The sequence below is a fragment of the Megascapheus bottae genome, chromosome 10 (assembly GCF_031878675.1).
Source record: "Megascapheus bottae isolate mThoBot1 chromosome 10, mThoBot2.hap1, whole genome shotgun sequence".
Lineage (NCBI taxonomy): Eukaryota > Metazoa > Chordata > Mammalia > Rodentia > Geomyidae > Megascapheus > Megascapheus bottae.
Genome location: NC_143518.1, coordinates 43,161,162 through 43,173,050, shown reverse-complemented (window position 1 = coordinate 43,173,050; position 11,889 = coordinate 43,161,162). Strand labels below are relative to the sequence as shown.

Below are 11,889 nucleotides of genomic sequence, written 5' to 3'. Positions count from 1 at the left end.
CTGGGAAGAGTTAGAAGCAGCCTCATATTGGAGATGATTGTCCTGATTCTTGAGAGAGATGGCAAGCCAAGTCATATTCTCCCGACTCTACTCATTAAGCCCATATCTCTTATTAGTGGTGGCACTGACCTCCTAATGGATCTTCACAGATTTCTCCTGCTCTTCCTCAGCACACTCTCCTGAGCACCTAGAGGGACCTTTCACAGTACCATGATTCACATTCTGTCATCCTACAATTCAAAATCTTGCAGTGGCTTGCACTTGCATTTCAAGTTCTCTATATGTATGTATATATGTATGTATGTATATGCATGTATATATATATGTATATATATACATATATATATACATACGTGTATATATATGCATGTATATATATATATATATTTGTATAGACTCAAGGCCCTTTGTGGTAGGCCACTACTTTCTCCTAGCTCAGCTCCTGACCATCTCTGTGCTACCCATTGCCTGGGATACCTTCCCCAGGACAGCTCTTCCTCACTCTCTGGCCTCAGCTCCAACTTTAGCTCCTTTTGAAGTCCTGCCTTGCCCATCTTATCTAAAGCAAAGCCTGGTCTTCATCCTTCCTTCACAACATTTTCTAACTATTTTCTCTTTCTAGCTTTTATCATGAGCTGAACTTTTCTGTATATTCCTAGGTTTACTCTTTCAGTGCTTATTCTCCTATTTGGTGTGTTTGTTTGTTTGTTTTAATGGTACTGGGATTTGAACTCAGGCACTCTGGTCCTCTCAACATCAACTTCCCAGGTTAGCTTGGGATGACAGGTGTGTGCCATTGCGCCCAGCTGTGGGTTGAAAAGAGGTCTCACGAGTTTTTCTACTCTGGCTAGACTCAAACCTCAGTTCTTCCAAGTGACCAGGATTATAGGCATGAGCTGTCAGTGTCCCATGCGTCCCCTCACCCCAGCAATCTTTACACTCTTTTGCCCAGCATGACCTTTAGTTAACAGTGATGGTTTGTTGAATACATGAATCATCCAGAAATATCTTATTGTGGCTGAAGAGCAGAGGAAGTCAGATAGGTGACACCTTTCCTGTCTCAGTCACTGACCTCTCACTTTGCTCTGCTCGACTGCAGTATAGTCATTCAAACTTTCCTAAAACTCTTGTCTTCACATCATTTCTTTTTGATATCATGTCACTGCTCAATACACCTAAAATGATTGTTTTGACTTACTTAAAGTAATTTTTCTATATTTCAGATTTGACACCTGTTCATTGTAGGAAGATGGAAAGTTTCAAGAAGGAAAGAAAGAGGGAAGGAAGGAGAAGAAAAAGGGAGGCAGAGAAAGAAAGGAAGAGAAGTGAAAGGAAAAGGAAGGAAAGAAGGAAGGAAGAAAGGTAGGAAAGGTAGTGCCTGAGTTCAAATCCAAGTATCATTAAAATAAATAAATATAAATAAATATCTAGCAATAAATATTTTTAACACCTCTGAGTTTCTTTCCATGCTATTTGCTAGGAATATTTGCAACAATTTGTGACTACTGTGTCGTTAAGAAACAATTTTTTTTTCCAGATTAGAAACATGTATATCCCATTGTAGAACTTTTATAGCTTTGCATTTTATAGAAAAAGTAAAATGCAAAAAGGAAATAAATACATCCAAGTTCCCTCTCCATTCTCACATTCTGCTTGTTCTCACATAGAGCCATGGCTCATACTGGGCATTTCATTGTATTTCATGAAATAATTCACCTGTTCAGCACATTGAGGGCACCTGAGTACTTTATAAAAGATGGTTTGGGTTTCTTTTTTTTTTTCTTTTTGCCAGTCCTGGGCCTTGAACCCAAGGCCTGAGTACTATCCTTGGGCTTTCATAAAGCTAGAGCTTTACCACTTAAACCACAGCACCATTTCCAGCTTTTTCTGTGTATGTGGTATGGAGGAATAGAACCTGGGTCTTCGTGCATGCTAGGCAAGCACTCTACTACTAGGCCAAACTCCTGTCCCCAAGGAAGGTTTTTTTTTTTTTTGCCAGTCAGGGCTCAGAGTTTGAGCCCTGTCCTTGGACTTTCTGAAGGCTAGAGCTCTACCACTTGAGCCACAGCACCACTTTTGGCTTTTTTCTATGTATTTGGGACCAAGGAATCATGCATGCTAGGCAAGCACTCTACCACTAGGCCAAACTTCCAGCCCCCCCCCCCCTTTTTTAAGACAGAGGACAAGAACCCACCCATGTTACTACCAGAAACTTCCTACAGTCCTCTCATCCTCTCTCTCCTAGCTCTCCTTTCTGGGAAGTGGGTTGTGCTAATAGTTAGAAGGCAGATTCTGGTGCTAGAATTGCTTGATTCAACCCAAGCGACTTACTAACTGTGGGAATTTGGGAGAGTTATTTACTGCCTTGGTGTCTCAATTTCCCCCTCTGTAATCTTGGATATGTTTATTTTGCAGAGTTGTGAATACTTGAAAAGATGCTTGATGTTTCTATCACATAAAGAGTGCTAGCTATTATTATTCTATTTAGCCTCTCCCAGTTTCTTCGATGCTTTGGAACAATTCCATTACCATCTCATTTCACATCCCCCTACTTAACAAACAAAAGACTCAAGCTTGGGAAAAGCACAAGTGTAAAGTCACCATCTACTCAGGCTCCCCTAGGCGAACTCCTGTAATAACTATTTCCTTAGGGAGGAATCTGTTGCTGGAAAGTAACTTCTTTTTGTCTAAGGTTCTTATTCATACTCTCTCAAGTGCTCTTCAGATCATATATATATATATATATATATATATATATTCATGTATATATATAAGGTTGCACAATCATGATCATACTATATACATTATACTTAAAAAGCATAATTGACCTAGAACATTGGAGATGATATAAATAGAGGATTATGATATACTTGATTCTTAGTGTTTTGTTACTATATAAAAATTCTTTTTAAAAATCAAAAGGGCTTAGTGGTAGAGTGTATGTTTTTCATAAGCAAGGGTCTGGCTTCAATTTCTAGCAACCTTTCCCCACCAAGAAAAAAAAATATAAATTTCATACCATGTAAGATATAGAAAAATCACTACTTAAGTTCATTATTATGATATTACCTTGTGTAGCATTAAAAAAAAAACAAATGGAAGGCAGTTAAAGAAAGATTCTTAGCTTAGTAATTCCCCTGGCATAGCCTTCTCCTTCCTCCATGTAAATCACTTGCCATTGTTTGTAATTGCAAGAACAGAATAGCAGCAGTTATTGTTTTCCTTGTCTATCAAGCATGGCAAGAGATAAACACCATAATTATGGCGAGATACATCTGGCTCAAACCCACAACCCTTGTACAGGAAAGGTGCATTAGCAGCAGAAAATGAGAAATGACTTCATAGACAGGCCTTGCTCTGGGTAGACATAATTAGACTGGATTACTAGATTTAAGAATGGAGCCATGAAGACTTGTGGTTTTCATTTCACCAGTCTGTTTTTAATTTATCTCAAGGAACATGTGTTCATGTGTTTTGGTTTTTTTTGAACAGTCATTTGTTTTTCATGTGCATGTTCATGTACAAAGGTATCTTTAAGATGTCTCTTTATGATGCACATAATCTGACTGGGAATAAAATTATGGAAGCGTTATTTTCTTTGCTCAAAACTCTCTTGACATGACCTTTTTACGAATGGTTAGCATGACTGAAATGTCAGTGACATAAAATCTGTTCATTTATAGCAAAATAAAAAAATCTCTTGCATATGCATCTATAGAACTGTATTGTAGCTCTTTATAATTAATAACTACGTTTGAAAGGTTTCTAAAAGTGAAAGCATTGCTTTTTCCTGAAATTTGGACTGAGTATTTCTCTTACTCAAGTTTATTGTCACATAGGCAATATGTTCTTTAATTGTATCTTTATTTATTGAATTTATTCGAGTGATGCTTTCTCCTCTTTCTCCTTCTTGTCCTTCTCATACTACCTTCCTCAGGGACACCATGATTTCTATGTGGTACCACATAGGAGTGGCCTACCATTCTACTTCTTTCTGCTACTTGAGAAATAAAATTCATTTTATTCTTGCTTTCTTATGCTCTCTTGGGCTTTTTCCTCCCCTATTTTTTATTTATTTATTTATTTATTTATTTATTTATTGCCAGTCCTGGGGCTTGAGCTCAGGGCCTGAACATTGTCCTTGGTCATTCTCAAGGCTAGTGCTCTATCACTTGAGCCTCAGCATCACTTCCAGCTTTTTTTCTATGTATGTGGTACTGAGGAATTGAACCTGGGTCTTTGTGCATGCTAGGCAAGCACTCTACCACTAGGCCAAACTCCCAGCCCTCCCCTCGTCCTTTTAAAGCTGTATGTATACTGGTTGCAGAAGCAGGGATTTCGTTATGACAATTCCATACAGTATGTAATGTGTTCAAATCAATCTCGTTCACCCCTTTATCACTCTTTCTTCTCCCCTCCCCCCTGCTTGAGAAAGCAATTTCAACAGATTCCATTGTTCTATTTCCATACATGTAAACACACTACTTCTGCTACTTATTGTCAGTCCCTTATTAGTCCAGTCTTCTTCCTCCCCTCTAACAGAGCCTGCTTTAGTTTCCTGTCATTCGTTTTCTTAGTGTGTATTAAATTGGATCATGGGGGATTCTCTATGGCATTTCAGATGTGCATATTGTGTGTTTTGATCAGAATAACTCTGTTGCTTTCTCTTTCCCCACCTGCTGTCAAATCCCGATTGATCAACAGTTTTTGTTGAGGCTCTGTCTTCATACTTACTCAATGTAAGAATTATCCACCTTCTTACTTTTTCCCTCTCCCCTCCCACCCCCTCCCAAATAATCTCATAGTTAGAATCATGATATATGAATATATATATCCATGTCCATGTATATATGTATGTGTATTATATTTGTATGTGTGTTCTTTAGGTCCAGTTTCCATAAATGACCAAAACAGGACATTTGGCTTATCTTGCTTAATATGATGTTCTTCAATTCCATCCATTTTACTGAAAAAAACATAACTTTATTTTCTGTTATGGCTTTGTGGCATTCTATGGTGTATATTTATGTGTGCATACACCGACACGAATATATTAATAAATGTGTATGTATATAAGTGTGTAAATATATATGTAAATGAATATATGTATATATGTGTATATAGACATATACATGTTTTTGTTGTTGTTGTTTTGTAGGTCATGGGGCTTGAACTAGGCTTGGGCGCTGTCCCTGAGCTCTTCAGCTCAAGGCTACCTCCCTACCCTCGAGCCAAGCCCCACTCCCCATTTTCTAGAGGTTAATTGGAGATAAGAGTCTCAGGTCCTTTTGTGCTCGGGGTGCCTTTGAACCTTGATCCTCAGATCTCAGCCTCCTGAGTAGCTAGGATTACAGGTGTGAGCCCTCTCTTCCGCTTAGACACATACATGTTTAATTCATTTGCTTATTTACTAATTGGATTATTTGTTCCTTTGCTGTTTATTGTCTTGAGCTCTTTGTATATTCTGGATATTACTCTTTATCTGTTGCATGGCTAGAAAAGACTTCCATTCCATAGATTGTCTCTTGGACTTGGTAATTGTTTCTTTTGCAGTGTGGAAACTTGTAAATTTAATATAGTCTCATTTTTCAATTCTTGTTCTTATTTTCTGGGCAATTGAACTCCTATTCAGAAAATAATTACTGTGTCTATGACTTCCAGAGTTTTCTCTGTTTTCATACAGTACATTTAAAGTTTTAGGCCTTTCTTTGAGTTCTTTGATCCATTTGGAATTGAATTTTGCACAAGGTGATAGAGGTCCAGTTTCAACCTTTTGCAAATGGATACCCAGTTTTCCAATATCATTTGCTGAAGACAAAATATACTATCTTTTCTCCAGTGTATGTATTGGCTCCTTTGTTACAAATTAAATAGCTCTAGCTATATAACTTTTATTTCTCAGATTCTCTTGAGATCTGCCTACCTCTATATCACAGCCTTTCCCATAGTTATCATGTCTTTGTCCTTTTATTTTACTTTCTACAAAGTATGTCTCAAAATTGCCATCTCCATGAATGAGTTAGTGAGTTGGTTCTGAATTTTCACTGACAGTGCCATCTTCCCCAGCTTGTAACTATGGAATATAACCAAATGAAAAACTTCAAAGAATGCTGTAGTGATCATCACATGGCTTCATTAACTCAATATTTTCTATGTTATCTATACATACAATGTCCTCTATAGCCAAGAATCATGGTTATGCCAAAAAAAATAAGAATTTCTTAATATCTAAATCTAACTCATACTAAGATTCCTAAACTGTCTCTATAGCATCTTTTCCCTTCCAGAAAATCTGGTGGACATGTTGCTTTTTGTTGTTTTGCTCCTTAGGTTGCTTGGTATGAAGCCTTTCCCCTGCATTGCCACCAATACAGTTAATGATGCTGATTCCAGGCTCTGCCATATTCTGAAGTTGTCTGATTACTTCCTCTGTGGTTCTCTCCCTGTATTTGCCACAAAGTGAGATCTGAAGTGGGATTAGTGGGATTAGGTTCTGCTTAAAAAATTTTTGGTAGGAATTTACCTCTTTGCATTGCTCTTATTAATGGTGGCAAGTTTGTTTGGGTGATTAAGGAAGTAATGAGTCGTCCCTATTGGCAAGCACTGTTTTTCTTTCACACAAGATCTTTGAGGCAGTATTTGACACTAGAATGAATTTTAAACTTATTGCATGCTGTAATTTTCCTTTTCTTCTTCCTTACACGAGAATATCTTTTGACTTTTCACCAGGGATCATTCCCCATTTGGGTAGGCATACCCTTTCTTTCCATGTGACTCAAGAGAATGCCAAGTCCTGTTTATATTTTTCCCCTGGTTTTGGTAGCAAATCACTTCCAGATATCTGGCTGCTCTCTAAGCCCTCCTTTCCCAGTATTTGACAGCAAGTTTGCACAGGACTTATCTCTAGTTGTGGTTTTCTCTTCCTTAAAGCAGCAAGGACCCATCTGCACCTGATGTGTACCCACAGATGGATGCAGGGCTTGCTGTGACAACACTCTCTTTGTTCATGTAGCCATTTGTCAGATCTCCTTTCCAGATTCAGCTCTGGTAAGCAAGTTAGGGAGGAAGCAGAGCCTTCTCACGTGTAGTTTCTGCCTGGCTTTCTATTCCTTTGGATGGGAAATGGCCCCCTCTCAGACAATATACCAAAGTGCAATCTCTGGGACTTGTTAGTACTGGGGTTCTTTCCACACAGTGATTTATCTTCCCTCGTCTTTCACTGTCTGCCACATTCATTTTGGAAGAAGCTGTATAAAAAAGAGAAAGGTGCTAATGAGAGACAAAGGGTTATGGGATGGGAGAGAGGGGAAGAAATACAGTCCATCCTTCATGAGCATCTGCTCAGCTGTCCAAATGCCCAGCTTTCTGGCTAATTCTTGTGTGGTTTGGAATAAAGTTTGGCAAATAGAGAAGGATGAGAACTCCTCTGCATCTGTTGAGGCAGATAGCCTCACATCCGCCTTGATTGCCTTGTCAGTCCAGTTCTGTAAACTTGGTTTTAGTGAGTGCCCATCCTCTCCACCTTCATCAGTAGTGGGAAGTTGGGGACATTGTATCAGCAGCCGGCATTCATCCAGATGATGCTGGATTGCTTCACTGTGGTGGTCCTTGAGGGTCCTGTTTCTCTCCCCCTTTCTTTCCTTTCTGCCTTTCTGTGACAGTCTTTGGGTTTGAACTCAGGGCCTGTGTACTGTCCCTGAGCTTTCTCACTCAAGACTGATGTTCAACCACTTGAGCTACAACTTCACTTCTGGCTTTTTGATGATAAATTGGAGTCTCATGGAGTTTCCTGTCTAGGTTGGCTTTGAACCATGATCCTCAGATCTCAGCCTCCTAAGTAGCTAGGATTATAGGCAGGAGCCACTGAGGCCCTGCTCAGTTCTATTTCTTATCCATTTTCTTCCCATTGCATTTGATTTCTTTCCAGAATAACATCTCTGCTATATTGCAAACACTAGGCTCATTCTTACGTTTATTAAGTTGGGTGCTCTTCTTTGGCCTCCTTTTTCCTCCACCATCCTAAACTCCCCTCCCCTCCTCCAGGAATGTCTTGCAAACATTTGATTCTTTGCAGACCCCTCTTTTGTCTGTACTTCTATAGACTGTTGTGTTTGAGATGTAATTTTAGACTTTGCCCTGGGTCCACTGGGAGTCTTTACTTCATGGTGCCAGCTTTGTCTGCTGAGCTAGACTGAAGCTCTGTGAAGCAGGGACAAGGCTCTTCACAGCTTCCCGGCACCTCTGGTGTGCACTGGAAGGCTCAGCACGGATGGATTATTCATGCCTGTGGCTTCTGTAGGTGTGCCTGGCATTGGACACAGCGGATGACTCACTGAACTTCAGATTGAATGTGTTCCTGCAGTGTAATGCTGCTCCCTCTGTGACTGACCTGCTGTGTCCCTTACAGATACCGCTGTAGCGCCCCCCTCAATGTGTCCCCAACAATCTCCTGAGGTACATGGCTCTGAGGTCAAGCAAGTCATGATATCTTAAAGCTTTGATTTAGTGAGCCATAAGGTTAAAGGAAAATAATAGTACTTTGCTCCCCAGGTTGACATAGAGCATTAAGTGAGCTAATGCGTGTGGAAATGTGTTCCATTTAGTGTCTCATAAACACTGGAACTTGGAAATATTTGAATCTAAACCTACATTAACACCTATAAATGTGTATACTGGAATGAGCTACATAAATTTCTCTTCTACCCCCACTAAACCTAGTTTTTATCTTTTCTACTCTTCCCCACCTTTATATATACTTGTACTCCCCTTTTTGTTAAACATCCTTCCTTCTTTCTTTTAAAAATGTTATTTCTGACACTGAACCACTAGACTAAAATTGCTTATTTTTTTTTGGCTCCCACAAATTGTTTTCTTGACATTCTGGACAGTTGGAAGTATTGTAGAAGAAATCTTAATGTTTTAGTATTTTCTGCTACAATATTCCTGTCAACAGAGCTGTCTTCTGTCCTATTCAGTCACACATTCATTTATTCATTCATTTGGTCTTTTGGTCAAATGCATAACCCATCCATTTATTCATTTGTTTACTTTTGGTAGCTTTGTAAATGAAGATGAATAGCTTGGAGTGTGCGCACGTGTGTGTGTGTGTGTGTGTGTGTGTGTGTGTGTGTGTGTGTACATGTTATAATTACAGATCTCTGTTGTAAATCCACAGTGAAGATGGGAGTGAGGAGATAAGGAAGGGAGAGCAGTGTTCATCCTCCAATATTCTTTTTCTTCCTCCATCCTCTCAGACAGTTTGATAACTGCAAACATACTCATTCTATCTCTATGTATATGATATACAGATAGATAAATATATATGCTTATCTTTGTATGTGTGTATAAATATGTGTATGCATGTATATATATATATATTCCTGTGTGTTCACATATATGTTTATCTTTTCAATCTAGGGTCTACCTTTGGCATGTGACCTTTGTCCTTCTGAGCCAGGACGAAAGCCCTTTTGGTAGGTAAAGGTGGTGTTTAGACCACCACCTGCCAAGGTGGAGGTGACTTACATGGCTTAGAACTTAGACAAGAAGAAACAGCCCTCCTGGTTGAGCTCCTCCAAGATCTGCTTATTGACTGGCAAAGATGGGAGAAAGAATCGAATGATGTCAAGTGTTTTCAAGAAAGTCCTCTTTATGTGCTGCTGGTGAGAGAGTATAAATTGATTTCTCTCTTGTGGAGAGTAACTGAGCACAATTAAGCTTGAAGATGATGGTTCCCCGGGGCTCAGTAATCCCTATTTTAGAAAGATACTCTCACCTACATGAACTTGTGTGTTCATTCTTCATGATTAGTAAAAATGAAAAATTAGAAACATCCTAGATGACCATCAAAGGGCAAACTGAATAAATAAATCATGATATTTTCATACAAGAGAGTGTTACACAGCTACATTTGTCCACAGGAATGATACAAGTGAGACAATAAGTATACATTATTTGCAAGGCTCTGTGCCAGGCACTGTATGTACAGGACTACTATGTGATGTCAACCTTGTAGTGCTGGGAGGGCATTATTATGGGTGGAAATGCACAGAAACAATGTAGCTCAGACTTGCTAGCAGCTTCATTCAGGCAGCTAGAGGAGGTAAGAGCATGACTTAGGTCTTCGTTCTTACCTCCGGCTGGATGAGTGCTTTCTTCTTCTTAGCACTCAGCACACTTCCCACTTTCAGGTTCCTGACCCAAGAACTCCCTAGGAAAGAAGGTAGACCAGAAAGCTCAGAGACTCCTTTATAGAAGGTGAAGTATGACAAGGAAATAATATTCATAAAGCACTGAGAAAGCTGACATTTCCCCCAAAACTGTATACTGACTGGACAAAGAAGTGAAAAACTGTTTCTTATGAATGGTGAAGGGGTGACATTGATCCACATGCATTGTGTTCATAAACTGCTTTGTTACATGACAACTCCTTAAAAATAAGTTAAATAAAATATAAAACAAAGAGTTTTCGTTTCTTCTTACAAAGCATTTTGAGCTAGCCACATGAGGGTATTGTTCAAAGATTTGAGGGTGTCAGGAACATCAAACTCTTGGCACCATCCCAGAAGCAAATGCTAAGCAGTTACTATAGATAGGCAGGAGTAAGGAAAGGATCAAGGCAAAAGGAGGCTCTTGGCTAATCCCAATCCACCAGCACTTACGAGATCTCTATGATGTTTCTCCTTATGTCTCACTGGACTAGTAGTAGTGGTTGATTTTCATTCGAATCTTCCAATGGAACTGAGCTCTTATCCGTGGAGAGGAAAGAAATAGCAAAAAGTACTGAAATTCCCTGATAGGCAAGGAAAAACAATTTTTACACTTGAAGATCTGGAATATATTTTCAGGTAGTTCACACAAAAAAAGGGGCTTTACGTTTTCAAATTCATCTGAAATTTTACATTCAGTTTCAGATATGTTTGTCACAAAATAAGGCAGCATTTCAAACAACTGATTGGTAGGAGCCCTTAATTCTTTATCTCAGAACTTTTAAGTAAAATCCATATTCAATGAAGATATCTCATATCCTCATATTTCTTTGGCCTTCAATATACTCACACATCATGGATTTGAGTCAGGAGATGGAGTGGGGATTTCAATGTATTCCCTCTGAGAGACAAATACTAATGTGTCTCCAGAACACCTTGTGCAGATGTCTGACATGTTTATGCAAATGGAGCCATTTCTCTTCTCTATCTCTGGGTCCTGTTTTAAATGGTGGAAAAGTTTCTTAAGCTTTTTAATTTGGGGAGACTGAGGACAGACAGAACCCCAGGACTTCCTCATGCTATACAGGTACTCTACCTCTCAAGCCATGCCTCTAGCCCCTTAGTCTTTTTTTTAGTTCAGCTTTACAAATCCAGTGTACTAGGTAAGTTGTGTAGGTATAGATGCAGAAATGCAGACGTATGTGTTAGTGATTTGTTGCCTGAATACTTTCTGCAGAAAAGACGCAAGGGTGGGGAAATCCTGCCTAAAATGATAAAATGTCAAGCAAGAACAACTTTAGACAGAGCCCTAACCTGAGAGGTGACATCTAAGCAATTAACTAGGCTGGAGAATTCAATATAAGAATGGTTAGAAATTAAGGCATAACACTAAGAAGGCTGGAGATTGGGGAAAGAGATCCTAAGAGATCCCAGGGAATCTTGCTAAGCTTTATAGCATCAGGTACACACAAGACGATTTCACAGACCTACATCTCCAGACAATAGTCATGACACCCATAGGCAACGGGGAGAGGGAATTTTATATTTCAGATTGTGGCTAGGATCCTTTGGTATAGTTCTCTCGACAGTCCAGGTTAAAGAGAACTTGGAACTGCCTTTATTTATTCCCTTCATGGTCACATAAGTAATGTTATGAAAATGTTGCCTGAAGGAAAAGGAA

General features: G+C 39.2%; 1 protein-coding gene across 2 annotated transcripts in view; it reads left to right on the top strand.

Annotated features, from left to right (window-relative positions):
- The window catches only part of LOC150058356 (uncharacterized), a 12,433-nt gene extending 1,983 nt beyond the window's left edge, over positions 1–10,450 (top strand). Inside the window, exons 2-3 of one of the 2 annotated variants that reach the window (XM_090341140.1) lie at positions 1,224–1,362; positions 9,418–10,449. In XM_090341140.1, the coding sequence (XP_090197266.1) occupies positions 1,224–1,362; positions 9,418–9,481 (203 nt within the window). In that variant the 3' untranslated portion in view covers positions 9,482–10,449. Of the gene's footprint in view, positions 1–1,223; positions 1,363–9,417 lie in introns of both variants that reach the window. The other variant, XM_090341141.1, reaches the window with a different exon arrangement.
- The last annotated feature ends 1,439 nt before the right edge of the window (positions 10,451–11,889 follow it).